We start from the raw sequence: 22,091 nt of genomic DNA on the forward strand, positions 1-22,091 counted from the left end.
GTGCGGCTGCCGAGAGATGCAGCGTGTGGCAGGTTTTGTTTTGCTTCGTGAAACAGCTCAACCCCCGCGGAGCGAGTGTCTTTGGACCTGACGTGGCTTTTCCTTTTCATTGTTCTGTTTCTTTTTTAAATTTAGTTATGTATCTACCATAGAATACTAGGGTTTTTTTTAGTGTTTGTATTTAGTTATATTTCTATGTGTATATACATGTATATATTTGCTGTTGTTTCTCGTTGTGTGTAACGGTTGATGTAAATGACGTGGCCTAAGAGAGAGAGGAGGGAGCGGCCTTGGGCCGGTGTCGGCAGCAGCAAAAAAAAACCCTCAGAACAGCCCAAACTACAATACAGTGTGAAAGCTTTGAGGACAGTAGTCAGTGCTGCAGAACTAAAATAGATTCTGATATGGAAAAAAACAAACAAACAAACAAACCCCGAACTCAGGTACTGTTGTGGGATGGGGAATGTGAGAGAAGGGGTACTGGGAAATGCTTTGGAGATTGATAAGCCGTGAGAAACGTGAGCAGGTGGGTGTAGCTGGGATGCTCACTTCCAGCCTGACTGTGAGGAATCAAAGCTGGCATGGAGTTGTTTGTGTAGTGTGAGATTCTGGAATTCCACAAAATGCCTATACCTATATATGCAGGGTGGAAAGCAGCCAGGCAGTCTGTTGAGGGTTGTTAAATGTGTGGAGACTTTCTCTGAAAATGCCCTACTGAGGGAGTAGAGGCTAAGGAGAATGTTCAAGGGGTAGTGCTATGAAATTGTTATTTTCTCAGCATCTTCCTTTTCTTGAAGTTACAGCTGCTGTTACAAAAGAGTTTTTTAGTAGGGACCTTCATGAGTTGAGCTGGTGTAAAAAATAGCATTCCAGCCAGTGATCTTCATGCTCTGACCTGCTGCTCGAGGCAAGGCAGGACTAGCAGGATCATTATGACTCCTCTGATGCTGCAAGAGGGTAAAACCATTTTGTGCTGATAGAGAGTGACTTCTTTGGGAAGGACAAAGAATAAAACTTCTGGTAACTGTACTTGACAACTTCCCTCTTTCCACTTCTGCAGGAATACTTTAGACACGAGAGACAGCAAGCAGATTTAAAGACAAAGTAAGGCTTTTGAGAACAGATATGGAAAGTGCACTAATCTTCAGATTTAGGAGCCCACACTTCCTGTGTAACTATGTATATATTTTATTTAGGATGAATACAGATATTTAGCAGTTGCTGTCTGCAAAGTTGTTAAGAGCTCAGAATTGTTGTGGAGAAACTGCTGAATCTCTCTGCTGAAGACACTACCTCAACACCTAAAGATTAGAAAGGACTTCATCAGTGTCTGGAGTGCAAAAGCACAGAGTGTTCTTATAGCCTACCTTTTACCTAATTGGCAGGCATGTTAATTGTTGAATTTTTCACTTTTTTTTTTTTTACTTTTTCAAAACCTATTACCTAGTATTAAATTTCCTGAACCAGGGAAGCATGGTGTTTATGTTAGAAGCTGTAGCTTTAAGCTTAAGAAGATTGAGCGTAAATATTGTTGCAAACAGCAATGGACATCTGCCATGTTGACATTGTAGAAGTGCTGTAGAATCTAAATGTTGATGAAGACCAATTTTGATCATTGAAATTTCATAGTCTGTAGGAACTAAAGTGCTTTCATTTTTTTTCTGTTGCAGTTCTGTTTGAGATTTCAAGAATATTAAACACTGGCTTGGATATGGAGACGTTGTCTATTTGTGTGCGGCTTTGTGAACAAGGGATAAATCCAGAAGCCCTGTCTTCTGTTATTAAAGAGCTGCGCAAGGCTACAGAAGCTCTAAAGGTAATGCTCTAGTTTAAAAAGCTTATAAATTTGTTTATAAGAGTCAGATGCACATGCAACTTGCTATACTTCAGTTTGTAGATTGTACTTTGCTATGATTCATCTTTAAAACAAGGAAATTAGCTGTTCAGTAGAGGAGGCAATGAATACAACTGTACATGAAACAGGAAATGGTACAAATAACATGTTTCGTAGAAATGAAATAATTAGACTAACTCTTCTGAAGAAAAAGACCAGAGCCAAAACTCACATATTTTTATTATAGTCACCATTTGTCCCCTTACCTGCATAATATCACAAATAGATTTCTCCTTTAACAAGTATCACCTCATTACTAAAACCTCAGATTTAAGAGTATGGAGCAGTACTTGTAAACAGCTGCATGCAACTTATTGATATCATCTTAACATATTGCTTTTACCCCCTTAGCCTGTGCTTTGAACCTTTCCAAAGACCAGAAAGAGGGGATTTTGTGATGTGTGTATATATAGGGCTTTTCATAAATGTGTATTTACCTGTTTAACTACTAGATGGTTAAAAAAAAAACTCAATTGCATTTTAAAGGATTTTCATTCTTTACTGTCTACCTAAACATCACAGACAGGATTTTTTATACTGCATCTTATATTTGGCTATTTTTGACAGGTGAAAGGGGAAACCTATATCTTGCTTCTATTCTGGAAGACTGCATACTTTATTTTTAACTTAACATTTTTCTATGCTCCTGCATATTTTGTATTTGTGTCTATGCTTAAATGTGCTTTACATATGCATTTAACTGTGTATATAAATAATTGAGGGCTGATTTACTTCTTCCATTGCTTTCACTGGTTTCCCATTCCTGTTGTTCTCCTTTGCCTGTTTGTCCCATAACTGGTATAAAATCTATCACTGTCCTTCTTCAACAACTGTGCTTTGTTGACTGTAGTTATTCAGTGATAAAAATACTAATATTATTAATCAAATAATTGGTAGTGTGATTTATGCAGTTATGATTAGTGTTGTTCTTCTGAGTTTTGTGTCAATAACTAATCTATATGGATGAGGTAATAATTACCATAAATTAAATGAAGTAAACTCCAGAGGTAACTATATTTATGCATTTGAGCCTTTCTTGAAAGTATTAGGGTGAAATGTACAAGATAAAAGCTGCTCAGATACAGGATGTAAGACAAACAAACAGCAGGGGCTCTTCTAGTAAAGGGTGATGGCAGCTGACAGCATTATTTTTTAGGAAAAAGTAGTGTTCATTAGAAAAAAATTTCCTAAGTAGCTTTTTTTTTTTAGACCCTTAAGTTCTCTAGGTAATTTAAAAAAGTTACAAGAAAATATTAAATTTAATCTACATGATGTCTGTTTTAGTGACTTGGGATAATTTTTTTTCTGTTTCTAGGCTGCTGAAAATATGACAGGCTGACATGGGAGAAGATCTCTGCATGAGAAGAATGCCAAGTTAAACTTACCAGGAGCTCTGAAGATTGCCAGTATTAAGAAAAAAAAATGAATAAGTGTATGTGAAGGTTTCAGAGTACTTCTGTAATACTTTTCAAGAGAATGGTGTATATAATAGCTTTGAAAAGTTTTTTAAAAGTTCACCAGTAATATTATTGGTATTTTTGTGAACTGTTTGTGAATGTAGTGCAATTGTTTTCTTTGGCATCCTGTACATCTAAAATCACGCCAGATACTGTACATTTGTTGAATTTATTAGTGTGTACCAACAAGCCTTGTTAGAATGAGGCAGTTTTGTTAATGCATCCTTTAGAAGTGGTAGTATGTCATGGGTTTTATCTTTTGCTTTGGTGAAAAGCTACATGTGCAATTTTAGTCTTGCTTTATGGTCCAGATAGGAATGAAGCCCATAGTGACTTTACTTTAGAGCAAGGGCAGTAACTTAAATCTCAAGCTGAAAGTAATAAATAAAGCATTTTTTTAATAATGTAGGTCATGAATTGTGCTTTTGATTTCAATTCAAATTGCTGGGAAAAGTGTTTAACTTAGATAACAAAGGTTCTTCAGCTACCCGTATGTATGTATATACATATATGGGTATGTATATACCCACATGTATGTATGTATATATGTAAATTCAAATTCTAGATGACATGGAATGTTTCACAGAGAGCAGATGCCACATTTGTTACACCTGTTCTGACTGTAGGATCTAAAAATATTAAGGCTGTATTGTTACTGCAGTACAATAGTCGGTGGATACATGAGAAGCATCTGATTTGGTTGATGAGTATCAGTAAGTCTTAAACAGCTGCCTGGTACAGGAATGTCTTCTCATTTAGCACTGGAAACCTTCACTGATGCCAAAACAACTATTAATGTCCAGTAAGTATCTCTGCACCCAGGAATTCTACTTTGTAAGAAGATGGTTTCTTGTGTGTTCTTCATCTGCTGCTGTGTAAGTTTTTGGAGGTTTTTTTAAAGGCTTTTGATTTTTTTTTTGTTATGCTGTTTTCAAAATGTAGCACTAATGGGACCTAAAGCAACCTGCAGCGTTTACAGGGCAAAGCACATTTGGAAATTAACCTGGAATCTTAGTCGAGCCAAAAGTTGTATTTGTGCAGAGATAAAAAGTTCTTTTTACTTGAAGAGTTTACATCATACACACTCTGGATCATAGCTCTACAAAAAGCAATAAAGGAAGCGAACTACTTCATATTGCTGACAAAGAGAACAGAAAAATATTTATATTGCCCTGAATCACTTGCCTTTATTTCCAGTTAGCCTGGCCAAAACATCATTCCGGGAAGATGCTGTAAATAACCAAACTGGGGAATTTTTAAGTGGTTTTATTTTGCACACTCATAGCAGCAATTTACAAAGGACTTTAAATGTTCATAACCTGAGTATTGACTGTATGAAAAGATATCAACCATGAAATTTATCTTTGGAAACTTGAAAATTCAGTAAAATATCTGAAAAGTCCAGGTCAGCACAAATAAGCAATTAGCTCACTTAATTTTCTCTAGACTGTGCTGCATGTCAAAAATGAGAAAAGATGGGGAGCATTCTCGATCAGGAGTCACATCTCAGTCTATGAGATTTCTTTTGTGTAACTTAAACTCTGAAAATTTTCTGTAAACTATAGCAAATGTACCCAAAATAATAATGAAACTTTATTAGAATTTGTGTTTCTGCTGCTGCGTTTCATTTCCCTCTATAGCCACATCCTTGGGTAATACAGGAAGTCTGATGACTTCCCTTGAATGTCACTCTATTGATTAGTTTTATGTATTTCCAGGGTTTTTTCGAACTTGGTAATTTGATTTTGGTTTGGGTTCAATGTCCTTGATAGGTTTAAAACCAGCTTGCAACTGCAATGACAATTTATACATAATTTATAAAATTATACCTAATTCTTGAACTGTCCAGTAAATTGCATCTACCATTTTATCATTGGTAAGCTTATGGCTTTTATACATTTAGACATTTTCTGGTAGACCATTTGTCCTGCAGAATTACAGAAGAAGAGCATGTCTTTGACATTCAAAACTCCAATTTGATGTCTATAAAACTAATAGTGCATTATTTTTATTATTACATGGAACTAAATGGCAACATTGGTTACTTAATGTACTAAATGTACTAAACATGTTGTTTCTTAAGGTGGTGTAAGAGAACTCCTGACTGCTTTTGGTTAGGGGTACCACCCATAACAAATACAAAAAGGTTTTTTTTTCCTTCTTCCTGGTGATAAATAAAAAAGAAAATCTGTCTAGTAGGAAGCTTAATACTGGAAATATTGGGAGTGCAAGGTAAGTGCATCATTTTATAGCGTCCCCACTATGTGAACATGAGTGCTGAGGCTTGGCAGTGGTGACTGAGAAGTCTTGGCTGCATTTGTAGCACACATCACCTCCCACTACATTTAACCAAGAAGCTGGGCAAACAGCACATGCTGTCTCTGTGCTCCTTACTTACGTGCTCTTGGAACTCTGAAGAAGATAAACATAGGAATATCTATACAGGTCCTGACAAAAGTTGTTTTTTCTAACACAATGGCTTCTTTTGTAGTCAAAGGCAGCTGCCTCAGGAAGGATAAGAACAATGCAAGCATGTTTGGTTGCTTTTCTTCTGTGTTCTCCTGGCTTCTAAAAGTCTTCTATTCCAGGCTTTCCTGAACATCATATGGTTTGTCTATTTAGTAATTTTCAATGTATTTTTTCCAGTAGTTGTCTAGTTTCCTTTGGACTATATTTGCTTCCTGAATAACAGCTGCTTCTATCAATTCATGTCTGTTGCATAAAGAATTGCCACTTGTTCATTTTGAGCCTGATATTCACTAGTTTAATGTCCTTTGCACTGTAAACTTTTATCTACCATGCCATGTTTCTGCAGATATGTAAGACACCTTTAAATTTTGTCTTCTACACTGAAATGCTTTAGCATTTGAGGGACCAAAAGCGTGGAATAGCTTCTGTATTTACTGTCCTTTGAAACTTTCCTGGGTGTCATATATTATTTTCTGAGAAGGGAACCAAAACTGCATACAACTTTAGCCATGCAGCTAAGTACTAGTCTGTTTGATTGCTTTCTTGTTCTTTATTCCTTTTCTAGTACTTCCTAATATTTGACTTGCTTTTTTAAGTTGATCTGAATGTTGAGCTGTTTTCATTGCATCATCTATGGTAACTGCAGGATCTCGCTCTTTAGTAGACTGATAAGCTTAGAGATTAATTTTTCATATGTGGAAACTATGATTATTTATATCCATGTGTATAATTTATTTGTTTGTGCTGAATTGCATCTGCCACTTTTTCCTAATCAATCTTCCATGTGTTGCTCCAGTTCATCACAGTTTGCTACCATCACTAATTTTATCATTGGGAAATTTTGTTGCTTTATTCCTTTTCTGAGCTTAATTATAAGCAAGTCAAGCAGCACATAATGTATCAAAGACTGCAAAGGACAACTGGTGACCTGGGGCAGGAGCTGACCATTTATTTTCATTCCTTTTCAGTGGTTGTGAATAAAATGCATCATTCTTACACCACATGTCTTCAGTGTCACATTCAGCAGCTCTCACTGTGAGAGTTTAAGCAGAGTTGTGAATCTAGCCCTGCAGAGAGCATGGAATGCTTGATAACAATCAGGATCCCCAATGTTCTTTCCCCCATGCTGCTCTCTAGGTGAGCAAGTAACTTGTTCAATCCTAGATTGGCTTTTTGATTCAATCAACTTGTTCCTTCTGAGTTTAACTTGTGCCCTGTTGCAGGCACACTTTATTCCAGAGACTGCTCCCAGCAGGCTGCTTACCAGAGCCTTTTCTTCTTCCCCAACACTTTCCACTTCAAAAAATCACATCTGCTTTTAGTTGTTCATAGTTCCATGCTACAGAAACACTGCAGTCCTTATTATTTTAATATACTGTAAATTAAAAGGCACAAAAAATGGCAATGACCTAAGACTCAGCAGTGATCCGTGATAAAGTATGGCTGTAGACAACCTGCTTTAAAGAGATTTAATGCTGAACAGAGGGGCTTTACATGCCTATGTGTGGTGGGATTTTGGCACCTTACTTTGAAGATTCAACTCTGAGACAAAAAATGTTACTGTTGAATTAAAGTTTGAAAACAAAGTTTCGAAGAATGAAGGGTATGTCAAAATAATTTCAGCCTTTAAAAAGAGTGAGGACAAGGGCAGAGAGTTGCAGATCAGTCACCTCACATAGCAGCAAACATCCAAACTGATAAATTTGGGATTTACCAAACTGGTAAATTTAGGATTCTATCAGCAAAGAATGAAAGATAAAGTCAAGTAACAAGAGACAGAGTGAGAGGAAATGGCTGTTACAGAATGGAAATGGCTTTTCACAGAAAATAGCTTCATCAAGTAAAAATAGTGAAGTAAAACCACGGTACTGTCTATTTACTGCTTCCAGACCCACTGTTTATACTTAAAGAATGCATAAGGATAATTTAAATGAAGCCATAAAACTTTTTAGGGATGGGAGAGCAGGCCTGAAGAGGTCTCAAAGCACTCAGGGGGTGTGCAAGTTCTCAAAGAGAAGTTGAGAAGAGACATAATGACCCTAGTTATGCCCTTGAACATAAAGGAAGTCTTGTGGGTGCTTCTTTTTAACCTTACAGAGAAAACCAGATTCAGTAGGTGTTGGAGGAATCAAGCCTTAAAAGTAAGGCACAGCTTTCTAGGAGGGAAAGTAAGTAAACTTTGACATGGCGTATTAGGGAAATGGCAACTGGCTACTGCTTGATGTTGTTAAAATGAAATTAAAAATAATTCCAAAGGACATGCTTTAATCCAGTTTCTGGGGTGAAGTCTACAGTACCTCTCTGCAGGGTGTCAGAGAGGCTGGCTGGAGCAGTTACTTTTGAGTGCAGAGTCTGTGAAGGGCAGTGTAAAACAGCTCTAAGTAATGTGAAGAAAATTAGGAATATTTAGGATGACTATCAGTGATGTTTCTGTCAGTAAGATAAATGGAAGCCTGGTTTCCAAGATATTTAGATGTTCCCTGATCAAAAAAACCCAAACACCACAACTATTAATTATCTGCACTGGAAATCTGGAATATATTGAGTCTAGGCACTTTTATTATCACTTTATAAATATTCTTATTTTTTCACCTCCAATTTTCACATGTACAAAGAGACTGGCTCATGAAAATGGATCTCTGAAAGAGCTCAGTGGTGTCATTATGTAGGTGAGTGGGAGTTCAATGCTCAAATTTAACTTTCAGTGAAGGAGATGATGCCAGGCTGTACTGTGGTCACCCAAGGAAGCAGTCAGGAGGAACCCTTAGGAGGGGAGGAGGCCTCAGGAGGGTGAAGAGGCTGATGGACATCCCAGCCTGAATTTAATTTTGTTTATTTTATTTGTACACCAGATCCAAAATTAGTATATTTGAAGATACTAACTGTTATTTTCCTACTTAATGGATAGGACATAGAGGAAATAGAGACTTAGGTGGTCACATTGCCTTGGCATTTGGCCTTGAACCTGGTTAGACAGTAAGGCTGCCAAACCCTCCTGCATTGCTGCCTGTTGTAGCTGGTGAGGATATGACTGGAAGGAGCTGAGTTATCAGCTCTCACTCCATCTCACTTTCCTGGGCTACTGGAAAAGCTCCTCATGACATTTCATCTTGCATTCCTAGGAAAGCTGCTCGGAACACACCCTGGTTTTCCTCCGAAGCCAGTTTATAGGGGCATATGATTGTGAACATGATTAATTATAATTTTTTGAGGGGGCAGCTAATAAAGGACAGAGAAATAGTCACATTCCTGTGACCAGCAAACTTGTCTTGAATTCAAAGCCTATAGTAAGCAGCAGGTAGTTATTTACTGTCTGTAATTCACATCTGTGAAAACCCCAGGATGTTAAAATAATATGCACATAAATACTGAGACTTTATGGTACATAAGTGCTGCAAAGTGAGTGTTAAGGAAAAATACTAAAAATTTGCAAATACAGTGCTCTGGCACATATAAGATTCAATGAGGGGTTTAAAGAAGAATTGTACACTGACTGGTCTTGCACATTTTGAAGCAAAGATACGAAAACATCTGGACAATCATTTCCTAGGACATGTAAAGAGGAGCCTTGCAATTCTCTTAGGCAGAATTCAGGATACACTGAATTGTGTAAGATACTGGATATACAGAGATACAGACTGAAGAAAGGCTCTTTTCAGAGCAAGTGGTTTTTTAATTCAAAAGGAATGCTTTGTTTAGCTTCACTTCAGGTAAAACCTGTTACAGGCAAGGAACAACACAAGTACATGCACAGCTATTTATTCTTATGTGCCACGATGATTGCACTCATTGAAACAGAAAAATAACTCTGGTGCATACACAGACTGATAATCTGGCCTGCATTTTTAGCATAGTATTTCAGGCTATGCATGTCGCTGGTAAGCATGATATCAGTGATAAAGCCACCAGTCTTTGTCCATCAGGGGCTGTCTGCTCTCATTAGATGACTTCACAGAAGCTGTTCCTTTTTTAGACACGTTGGGCCAGATTTGGCATTGACCAAATCTGAAGTTTTATGAAAGTTAGTGAAAATAGCAATAGAGCACATGAATCAACAGGGAATATGGATTTTTTTCATCTTAACTGTGGCGGGATGGGGGAGATAAAGACGTGATTTTGTTTGGGAAAATCCTTTTGTTTTCACTTGGGAGGACACTCTAGTTAAAATAGGTTGTTTTCCTTCATCTAAATATTAAAAAATAATAACTAAATAATAAGGAAAATTATTTTACTAAAACTCCAAAGATCTCCTTCAGTGTAGTTTTATAATTTGTTGTTCTATGTCTTGTGCTTCCATTTATCTTCTGACAGTTGGGTTTTCTGACAACTACATCTGCCACAATTCATTATTTTCCTCTCTCCTCTCCCCTCAATTTTAATTCTCTCATTAGAGAGGGTCAGGCTTCAATGTTTTTCAATTTCTCAGCAGTCATTTCTACAATATTTCCTCAAGATAATCAGGCACTATTCAGTAATAGTTTTCCTGGAGACAGACTTTTCTTCTGGAAATGGTTTTGATAGAACTGTTTTGATTGGTCATCAAATGTGTACAACTATCAGAGAAAGTGGAGTTGTGCAATACCCTGCATGCTCAAATCTGCTCAGTGTCCTGATGCACTAACATCTTTGTTTAGGTATCCCTAAAATACTTCTAGAATATTATATTGTGCAGTGTAGGTATCCAATGCATTGGTATATGTATGCCAGTGTTGTTTGTAGAGAGAAATATCAGAGATATCCTTCATTCTTCTAAAATACACCTTTTATTTGTGTTTTGCTATTACTGTCCTGTGATGTGTCCAAGTCACACTTGGCATCTGTTTTTAGTTTAAGCAAAAAATCTCTAGGGAAAAAACACAGGCAGTGCTTTGTCCTAATTTCAACTTATTTGGCTTTATCTTTGTCTGTCCCAACATCTGGGATGATCAGCAGAAAGAACCTGATTTATGTTTCATACCTTGATATCCACAAAAATGACTATTTTGTCTGTGTGACAATTAAAATTTGCTGCTTAATAATTTTATTGAGAGGGTACCATTATGATGCATGTTCTTTGTGTTTATGTCAGTAATTTTTTAAGCCCTTTCAATATTTGCAAAACAAAATTAGGAGAATAAATAGAAGTATTACTGGAAACTCTTGCATATTCCACTAGATGGCAGGCAAACATTTGCAACCACTGCTCAGCATTGTAAAATATCCCTCTATTAGTTCTGTATGGATTCTAATAAATAGTATTTTAGAATCAATTTCCAGTTTAATGAAGGACTAGTGAAATTTAACCTTTTGATTTCTTTTTAAATAGTAGAAAGAAGAATAAAAAATTGTGCTATTGATTGCATGACTTTGGCTCACAAAAGAGAGAATTGAGGTTCAAGAATGTAACATTTTGTATTTTTTGTATTTAAATTTTACTAAGGGATACAGCAGTAGTAAAATGGCCACAGAAGAGAGAGTTTTCAGCGTGGCAAATGGGTAGTGGCATCTTTTCCCCTTCATTCAGAGTAATAGAATTTACATAAACTGTCTTAGAAGCTGTACTGAAGAAAGTTCTGTCACCCACTGCGGTTCTTAGCCACTATGGCTTTTTTGTGTGTGTTTAAGTACTTTCTGGTGGTTACTCAGCAGTCTGCAGTGTTTAAGGCGAGAAGGCACTCTCAAGGTAAGGGTGCCACACATCCTGACAAGTGTAGGAAGATATACCTCCCCTGCTGAAAATATACCAATGGATGTACCCATACCATAACAGCATCACAGTTTAAAATAAACACCAAATAAATAGTCAAGTTTATTGGATGTGGTAGGTTACAAAAGAATTAAGACAACTCCTACCATTTCCAGCAGTGAAAATAGAAAGTAGAAGCAGGATGAATACTCCCAGCTACCCTCTGGTAAGGAGGTCATTTCTGTCCACCAAATGTTTCTGAATCTCTTTTTTCTCTTTGTTTACCAAAAGGAGAGGGGAATGGTGGTAGGATGGAGATTTCCTAAAGTAGGATATTTAAGAGAGTAGGATAGAAGTACCATATTAATCTACAGCCTCTCTCCATAGATGATAATCTTTCAGGAACAAGGTATCATCAGATTAGTTTATCAAGGGTTAATGAGTGAAAAGAGAGCTGTCCCCATCTCAGTCCCTGTACTCCCCACACCCACTAAGCCCTTTCCCAAATATTTAATGAAATTGCAATTTTATACTTTATGGTGGTGGTGTTATTGTAGAAAAGAAAAACAAACCCCAGATTATTTCAACTATCTTTTAACTTCTGTTTTTCTCTGCAGTCAGTGGAGAGAGGGAAGCTCTCAGTGGAGAGGGGCAAAGAGAGCACTAAAGTTATTCTGAATTGCTCTCTAAAGGAAACTATTGACTGAAAAGGTAACCCAAGGAGACTAGTATCCTGAGGCTAAGATTAGTCTTTGCAAATATTCCCATTAGATCACCTACTCTGACTTCCTGTATTTCACAAGCCTTTGAATTTCACCCAACAACCTCTCTATTGAGTTCAATAAGTTGTGTTTAGATAAAGCATATCCAACAAGACATTTATTCTTTAGTTGAAGACATTAATAGAGATAGTGTATCCACTGATTCCTTTGTTGGTTTGTTCCACAGTTAATCATCTCCTCTGTTAAACTTTGTGTGCCTTATTTCTTGTTTTAATTTATCTGGCTCAAGCTCAGTACACAGCTGCTTGTTATGCTTTTTCCTTCTTAACTAAAGAACCCTCTAGTGTGTGGGATTTTCTCCCGAGGGAGCTATTATAATCAAGTCACCACTCTATGTTCCTTTTGATAAATTGAAAGGATTTTCTTTCTGTAAAACATTTTTCTTTTTCTTTCCAATACTCGCTCTGGTCTTTTTTGCAACCTGTGGGGTTCTCCCCTTCCCTTCAGTCTGATAGCAATCTCAACTACAGTGTGTGGAGATAAGATTTGCTCTGATTTGCTCCAAGATCACACTCACAATTCCTTTTGCTTAATGCTTCCTCAGCAACCCCCTAAGTCCTTTCTGGACTTCATTGTTTCACAGAAATTGGTGGCCCACTTTTCAAGGATGGCCCAACTTGTTGCCAGTTCCTTAGCTTTTCATATATCTGCATTAAAATGCCTTTTATTCAAATTGGTCCACCTTGCTGAACAGTTCAAAACCCTCTTTCTGTCTTCCTTCTCTTTACATTCACCACTCTGCCAGCTTTTTTGTAAACTACAAATCATATAAGCCAAAATTTTGTCATTTAGTTCCAGGTTATCCATGACAAAGCATCAGCTCGGCTCCAGAACCTTGTAGCACCCTGCAAAAATCACTTTGGTTGCCCCTGTTTGTGTGTGATCTTGAATTATATAATCTGGCCACAATGTGTGCTTGCTTATATGCCCTTTCTTTATTAAAATCAAGTCTCAACATTGTCTTTGCTTTTGAATACTGATTTTTGGAAGATTTACCCATTCTTGAAGCCCATGAAAGGGGTTTTTATTGAGACTGTGAAAGCCATTAAAAAATTAAAAAGCTGTCATGTTTTCCAAAGTCAGAACTCCCATGAAAGTCTAAAAGCATGCAATTACAGATAGAGTAGTGACTTGATTATAAACCAAATTAATAATCCCATCAAAGAATGAAGTAAGTTTTATTTAACAAGACCTATTTTCTACAAAACCATGTTGACCATCATTAATTACATTCATTCCTTCAATTTTGTATTAATTGAATCCCACATCAGCTTATTAGCTTTTCCATTAATTTTCCCTGGTTTTTTTATGATGCTTACTGGTTTTAAGTTACCTGGGTCATCACAGTTTCCCTTTCAAAAGAATGGTACAATGTAAGTGCTAATTCAAGAATTATCTAATTTCTCCAGAGTTTTAGATACAGAGCACTAGAATCAAGACCTCTTGCTTTTTTTCTTAATCCCACTATTTTCCTTAACTGTGCATAACTAGCTCCTTTGTAGCTCCAAACATGAGTACATTAATATATGATGCATTATTTTAGTATTTCTGTGTTCTACAATTTTGTATGTCTTTCTCTTTTAGCTGCTGTTTGTAAATATAGGAAGTAGATAGCACACTTCTCTGGCCACAGACAGTGTCCAGCTATGGATTTTTTTTTTATAGTGGTTAAAATGAAAATTAAGGCATTACTGTGGGTATCTTTTTTTCTGCAAACTTGTAGTTGTTGCAAATGAATCCCGTTTTAGGGCCAACTGTATGGGAGTCAGCAGACGGCACTGTTGCAAATGTCTTGTTGATTCTTTTGTCTTAGAGGAGACTTTGTGCAAATAGGCCTTGAAAGATATACTTGTTATCTGTTTATTTTTCCCTTACAGTAGCCCAGGCAAAATCTAGCACAAGATAAAGATTTTTTTTCACAGACTTTGTGATAGTCCAAAGGTTTTGCCTATGAACAAGCTAAACATAATACAGACTACAAACCTCACAAGTGGCTTAAGTGGTGGCCAAGACTATGACGTTCTTCAATTGTCCAAAATGTTTTTTGTTCTCTGGAGAGTGAGAAGCTTAAGCAGCTCCTACACAGCCTAGCAACATTTAAAGTGCCCCAAGCCACAAAAATGTGAAGGAAAACATTCTGTTTTTTGCTTCTCTGGGTCAGACAGAATGGTAGGGGCAGTTATAATGTTTCATTATCAAAATCAAGAAGAAACAGGGGAGTGAAAAACTCATTTAAATGTAATGCAGCTTCTGATGAAGTTCTGAAAAACTCCATAAGCCAATTTCAAATCTGACATCCAGAGAAGAGTAGCAAGACAGAGGACTGACAATGACAGTGACAAAAAAATTATGAAGCTGTGTAATGAAGCTCATATATCTCTTATGCTCATGCTTATCAACATATTAATTGTAGTAAATTCATAAAAAACAAAACTTGTAGGAATATATTGAATACCATTGCAGATATACATGCTGCTTTGATGGGTTTGGATTGCATATTTCCAATAAAATTATTTTCATCGTTAGTAAAGCTCTGAATCCAGCTCATGTTTTTAGGTCCTACTTAAGCCTTATATGTTTATTTGCTTCTCAGTACAAAGATTATCCCTGGCTATGCACATGTGAATGTACATGTACATGTTTAATCTTTAGTTTGCAATGTACATATTCAAAGTGTGAAGTCTCATATTTGACACTTACTTAGCATCTGGTTAAACACCACTGAACTACTTGACACTGAATGTGCAATAATTTTTTTCAATTAAAATACCTGATTGCATGCAATAGAATAATGATAATCAGTTTCATGGGGAATGTCCCCATAAAACACTTCTCCAGATGAAACCTATCCCAACTAAGCAAAAAGAAATTATATCCATATTATCAAAATGCAAAATCTTTGTGTATATATATATGTGTATATATATATATGTGTGTGTGTGTGTGTGTGTGTGTGTGTGTGTGTGTGTGTGTCTATGTTTTAAAGTAGACTCCCACCATGTCCAGCATGGACAGCAATTCCCTGGGGAAATATAATTTGATTAATTGACACTCAGCAAATCGTTGTTCATACAAAGTGAAGCAGAGGAACATCAGTATATACATTTAACATAAGCTTTGTGTTTTAAAGCCATGCCCAAAATAAATGCCCTTTAAGCAGCATAGAGTACCATTTTTGTCACTGGAAGGTGGGAGGCCTAACCAGAGCTGCCAGTCTTGTACAAGTGTTTCCTCAAGTGCAAACATTTAAGGTGGAATGTTAAACCAGTATTTTAATAATTTCTATAAGGTTATTCCTAGCCACTTCAATCTAAATTCACTGTCTTACCACACTCTCACTGTGATTTTCCATTTCTAAGTAGCAGTCATCTTGCACACCAGTGATTTTGTTGAGTCTCCTTTAGTTGGTGGTAATCTTTCTGCAAAGAAGTAAGAACTGTTATTAGAACACTGTATTCAACCATATATGAAAAAGAGGATTCCTCTCAGGAGTATTTCAGCAGCTAACACCTTTTGCAGCCCTGTGCTGCATGTAGTAGGGGGGACCCTCTCTCTTGCCAGTCTCTGGCTGGAGTTTTCCAGCTCTCCTGGATGTATCTCAAATTAGCAGTTAAAGTTCATTGATGATGCATTTATCTGAGCCTTCAGATAAAGCTACAAAGGTGTTTCACATACTATGGGGATAAAAGACACATGTAAGTACTTCAATGGATTCCTTGAGTTGTCTGTAGATACATTTTTTATATTTTTTCCCTGTATCCCTTGCCAAAGACAACCATAGTCACCCTACTCTTTGTGTTCTTCCGTGGCCATATACATGCCATCCTAACGACACCTTTTACTCACTTATGTGCCGGCTGTTGCTGTGCCGGGGATAATATTTTCTCAGGACACAACTGAAATGTTAATCCATGCAGGACTTCTGTCACCTCCACGTGGATTATTGTAATTCCTCTCTGGTGTCTACCTGATTACAAAACTTCACAAGTTCTGTTTTACATAAAATGCTGTGGCTGACATGCTTATTCATCTTAAAGCAAATTAGCATATCACTCTGGGCTTTTGATCCATGCTATGGCTGCCACTCAGAGCAGTGCTGCCTTCCTACATGACCTGGAGTGCATTGATGTGAGATGATGGATTCTGACCACGAGTATTAATGCAAGCATATATTTTAGGCAGTAAAATATTGCCTTGCTCCTCTTGCACACTATAAACCACCTTTTTCTATGCTTTATGTTGATGTGCAAATGCTTCTAATAGCCATGCTTAAGAATAATTAATATATTCCCAGGTATTAGGAATGGGAATGGACTCCTCAGGCATTCTAGTTGAAATAATGTGTCCTCCAGCTGCAGAAAGTCATGTTGTAAAGTTCTTTTCTAAATAAGGCTTTTACTGGACAAACAGGACTTTGCTGGTTTTACTTTCAATATGGAATATGGAACTGTTCAAGCCTGTGTCTGTATGACTTTGTAGGGAATAGCATGGTAAGGAAAGGAATTCACAAGCAGCTTTCCCCAGACTCTATCCAGGATTTGGAAGTCTTTAGCAATACAGGAAATGACGATTAGATGCCATTTTTCCTGACACATTTCCCTGGGGAATAATACCACCAAAGCACAACACTGTTCTATTTTAGATCTAGGAACACAGTATGAATTTTGATGTTGAGAACATAATTTTAAAAACTACAAATATTTGAAGTGCACCTATTTAAGAAAAGTTGATGACAAAGAAAAAATGTCTCAGAGTGTTACTGTATTCTTTCATACCTATATAGACCATGAAAGCACTCATCTTGTTTCTGCTTTGGGTTGCAATCCTGTATGGAATATATTTATTTTTCCTTTACAAGCTACAATAGAATTCCCATGCACTTGAACAGTTTGTGATGGAGACCTGCTTCCCACATGCTATAACCTGACTTTGCAGATATTTAGCTTGAAGATTCACCTTGTCTAACTTCACATTTGCCATAATGAGGTCTACTGCTGAGCTGCTTGCCTTAGGCACGTTGTTTGTTGATGGAGAGATGCAATTTTGGGGCACAGTCTGACTTGTTTTGTGGATAAATCAAATTATATAAATTTGCTAATTATCTAGATTAAATTAGACACAGCCTTTTATTATTGATCAGATGAATTTCATTCTTGGAGACACAACTACCATTAGTCATATAGTATTTTAGCTGAGTGCAGTGCAACTGGTTGTATGAATAAATGTCTACATGCTGAGGGCCTTATACTACAAATATCTGGAAGTTGTCTTATTTGAAGTCTCAGTAAATCACATAATAACTAAAAGACATCAAGGGAACCAGTTATTTGAGAAACTATTGTTATAATGTGATGGCTTTCACCCTCCTCACTGGTGAGTTACACCTGTATTGGGCAAGCAAAAGAATAAAACCTTAAAGCACTATATAAATATATATATATATCTTACCTGTGTACATACTACAATGCATTTTTTATTCCAGTCTATAGATTGAAAAAAACTGCAGCATACAGGGATGCAGTAACTTGGTGTACAACCTGGGTCACACTCTCCTTGTCTTACATGCATATGCACATGAATAATGAGACCCATTTTTTTGGCCTTCTCTGGTAGCAGTACTGAAATGAAACAAAAGAGCTTCCTTGATTCCTTCTACCATAATGCTGCTCATCTCAGCAAAGTTAGGAGCTTGCATGATACTAAAGCCAGCATTTTAATAGGTATTTTAAATATACAGGCACGACAAGTATAATTATTTGTAAAAAAAGCCCAAAATATTGGGAAAATAGTAAAATAAACTTGCTATTTAGTAAAATAATTTTGATTATTTTAGTTAGATTGTCCATGCCTCAAAAGTTGCTAATATGTAATATTTACTTTTAAGTGTCTTTGTACTATTGCATAAACACTGTAGTGCCCTGAAGCATCTAATATTTAGCTAGTTTGCCACAAATATTAAATCTTGATTTATTCATAGAGCTGCAATGAAATACAAACATGTATGCACACATACGTACCACCAATTATAAAAACTGATATACACAGTGGAATATTCTAATGGGTTGGTCCTCTGTTTATTCTCAAAATTGTTTCCCTTAGGCTCCATTTCTGTTACTGTACCATCTCAAGTGTATTTGAATTTGAAAGTGTTCTCTAGTTTTGAATGTTAATGGATGTCATTGCACTATGGCTCCATAAGAAGGAAGAATATTACCATCAAATAAAAACACTGGAAGTTTTGAAGAAGATGTTATTTAATCCACAGCTCTGACAAAAATAAGGATGCTTTCATTTTTGCCCATGAAAACAAATTAATCTTGCTGTATAAATAAAGGAAATTTATTTATTTATGCAGAAAACATACTAAAGTTTGTTTAAGTGTGCAAAGTAAAGTAATCAGATGAAATTAATATTGATAAGAAATGATAGTTCCTATTATGTTAGCACTGTGCACAAGGTCAAGACATATTCTGGGTTCTCAGATAATTGAAAGAAAATCATTCTGATGTTTCTTAAAATTTGACTTATGGTAGCAATGAATATTTAAAAAAATGAATACCTGACCAATAATCCATCCTCGGTGAAGATTCAGCTAAACCTCACAACAGAAATTGCCTTTTGGTTCAGTCTATTTATTTTAAATCTAGGACTCTCTTATTTGGGATTTCAGAAGAAAGGCATTTTTTATGGAGATTGCAGTGTAATAGATGAAATGGTAGCAGGATTTTTTTTACATAAGATTTGGCAGAAGGAAGATATCTGAGCTTATACCAAAAATATCAGCAGTCTGTATGCTAAACTGTAAATCATGCTGCACACATTAAAAGCTCTCACATATACAAACGCGAAATTTGTCTAAAATCATTACTTTCAGAAATTAGTCTGGAACAATAGTAGGTCCTTAACTTGTTTTTACTTCTCTTCCAACCAGTCTTCCCATATTAACACTTTTTGTTTGTTTTTTTCTTTTTCCTCTAAATGATATGAAAACAGAACCAAAGGTATTTACCACGTTGTATTTGTTGCATTTCAAGATCCTTGGGTCTGGATATTGTATCCCTTCCTTTAATGAACACTTTTTATTCCCACAAACAGTCCTACTTGTGTCCATGAAATAATGCATATTGATATTGCACATTTAGAGAAGATGTAAGAATTTTGCCTTTAGACCTCACAAATATGAAATGTAAACCATAATGGAAACTAACGTAAATCATATTTTCTGGAAATTTTTTGGAGGTATGGCAGGGAAAAACCAGTAAGATTCAGTGTGGTGCTCACAGAGATGACAGAACAACACAAAACCTTTGTATGCACCTTGGCATTCACTTGTAGTGTATTGATGCTTGGATGCATAAAATATTTTGTTCTGGTTATTGTTTAGTAAAAGCTCAGGCAGCCAATGGTTCAGTTAATCAGTATATTAAATAAGAAGTTACGTAAGTATGATTTTTCAGCTCTCTCTCTCCTTGATCTTTGAAGTGTGTCACTCTTTCATTTTGCCATTCAACAGTCTGACATGCAAAAGCTTTGTTCAGACAGTTTAATTTAATCACTGCCACTGGTTCAACAAGATGATAAAATCCCCTGTGCTGTACAACATCCAACATCCAGCTCACTGTTATCTGATACTGTTTGAAGCTCCTCTCATGAATGTGTGCTGATAACACAAGAACTCCAAACATGTCATAAACAATATATTAATACCCTTGATTGAATTCCATTAGAATAAGAACGAGATGAAGTTTAGGCCGTCTAAGAAGGCCAATGTAATAAAATGTAATTTGGACTAATCTTTCCAAAGAATGCCTCGTGTTTGAAGATGACAGTCTCCCATCAGAAGCAGAAGTAATTGCTTGTTGAATACACTGGGAACTCCTTTGAATTCTGGCCTTTGTACTTTGTGCACTTTCCAGGTGTCTCCTGCAGCAGACAATCTACCCTTTTGTTTCAGCAGGGAGATGGCAGGACTGCAAATAATAAAATAGGCAGTGTTTGTTTTAAGGAACAGTGGGGGGCCGGATGGAATTTCTAGAAGCTTAGGACTAGAAGTGGGGCTGTTTAAGGCAAAAACAAAGCAAAGGACTTAACAGGTAATGCAATTCAATTAATCTGTTTCCTTAAATGGAATCAGGAAGAGGTAGAAAGGTATTTCAGCCAGTGCATACCCACAGATAGCAGAAAGCATAAAGGTTAACCTGTCTCTGGAGCAGATCTTTACACAACAGAGTAGCAACACTGAGAAACTTGTTTAGCCAGAGAATTCAACTGGTTTGAACTGGAATTTTCAGGATATGTAATTTTTTAAATAGATATGGTTTACATATAAAATTTTTTTCTTCAGTTTTGTTGACAAGGAAGAATTTCTTGGATTACTTCATATGCAGTAAACTAAAACAAATGACAGTACTTGGATTTTGTAATAAATTTATTGTTTATTTGCAGCAATTCCTGCTTTTTATTAAAAAATTGCCAGGCATTGACAATATCCTTTCTGGTACAGAAAACCTATGAGGCAGATATTTTTCTCAGAATTAAAGAAAAAAAAAAAAAGAAAAAAGAAAAGAAGAAAAAATCTCCAGCAGGCTCTATTTAAAAGAGGAAACACTTTGGCTTTGTTTAGCTCATTCTCATTTCAGCGCTGTTGAGTCACACCTGAATCTCTGTAACTGGGCAGTAAGGACAGCCCAAATACACAGTCATAGCAAAGAAAAGATCTGGAGTTGTCAGTGCAAAAGGGCAGCAAGTTAATCCATAGATTGGATCTGAGAACGTTTCTACTGGACCCAACAGTACTTTGCATTCTGGTCCAGTGAACACTTTTCCAAATCCACCTCCACTCTGAAAAGATAGGTTGGTTGCATTTCCCCATTCAGGCTTTATTTTTCTGCCATTTAGTGAGCTCTTAGCTCTGTTATGTGAACATCAAAATATCAGCTGAGACTACTAAGATTACTCCTGTGAAAATATTTGCCCATACCTACAAAATTTAAAAGCATCACAGCACCTTGAAGCCCTTTAGCACCTTGAAGCTTCCTTTTAGCAGTTTGTACAGGTGGAGTAAATGAGCTAATTTTTGTCTCTTTCTCTCCTGTAACCGAGGAGATGGAATATTGTTTTTGGCAGAAGAATAGTTTCATGTTTGCTCATTTTGTCTCAGTGAATACACGTAGTTCTTAGCAGTACTGTGACAGCACTTTCACCATTTCCTGTTCTCTTTCTGAGAAGCTGCAAAGTACAGCTTCTTGAGGAATGGTAATAGCTGCAATTTTAATTTGGGTAATTTGAAATAAATACAGCTGGCATTGCAGACAGATAAACTCTGATTATGACAGAATTGTTTTCTGTGACATCTCAGCTCTTTTTAGGCTAGAATCTGCAAACACATATGCTTAACTTGAAATCTGTGAAATCAGCTGTGCCTCACTGGAGCTGCTTGTGTGTTTGGAGAAATCAAATGCTTGGAGGAGGCAAGTGTGAAGTGTTTGCTGGATTAAGACCTTCAGCGCAGCATTTTTGGTGTTTGTGATATGCACAACATACATCAACAGCCATTAAAATATGTTTCAGGAAAGAATTTTCGAGATTGATTGTTTCTTCAAAAATGACTCAAAAAATCAATCAGAACTGTTTTAGAAATATGCCTACTATGCACCAAGATCTAGTTTGTTTGGTTTTTTAACAACATTTATCAATCCATTAAAGAGGAGACAAGTAAACAAAAATGAATTGTCATTTGTGCTATTTTATTAGTGTCACATGAGATTACAGCATATTATTGACTTCAAGAATATTTTACCCAAGGAGACTTGTTTTAACATGGA

The 22,091-nt window shown here is 36.4% G+C and overlaps 1 protein-coding gene across 1 annotated transcript; it reads left to right on the plus strand.

The window, feature by feature from the left end:
* Positions 1 to 932: 932 nt before the first annotated feature.
* On the plus strand, positions 933 to 5,221 carry MZT1 (mitotic spindle organizing protein 1). The gene is made up of 3 exons (XM_031057094.1): positions 933 to 957; positions 1,671 to 1,816; positions 3,210 to 5,221. The coding sequence occupies exons 1-3, from the start codon at positions 933 to 935 to the stop codon at positions 3,231 to 3,233; spliced, it is 195 nt and encodes a 64-aa protein (XP_030912954.1). The 3' UTR covers positions 3,234 to 5,221.
* Positions 5,222 to 22,091: the final 16,870 nt, after the last annotated feature.

Source organism: Geospiza fortis, unplaced genomic scaffold (assembly GCF_000277835.1).
Source record: "Geospiza fortis unplaced genomic scaffold, GeoFor_1.0 scaffold45, whole genome shotgun sequence".
Lineage (NCBI taxonomy): Eukaryota > Metazoa > Chordata > Aves > Passeriformes > Thraupidae > Geospiza > Geospiza fortis.

Coding starts and splice junctions, on each gene's coding strand:
- MZT1 (XM_031057094.1), top strand. CDS start 933: ATGACTCCTCTGATGCTGCAAGAGG. Junction 958..1,670: donor TCCTCTGATGCTGCAAGAGG/GTAAAACCATTT, acceptor TTTCTGTTGCAG/TTCTGTTTGAGATTTCAAGA. Junction 1,817..3,209: donor AGGCTACAGAAGCTCTAAAG/GTAATGCTCTAG, acceptor TTCTGTTTCTAG/GCTGCTGAAAATATGACAGG.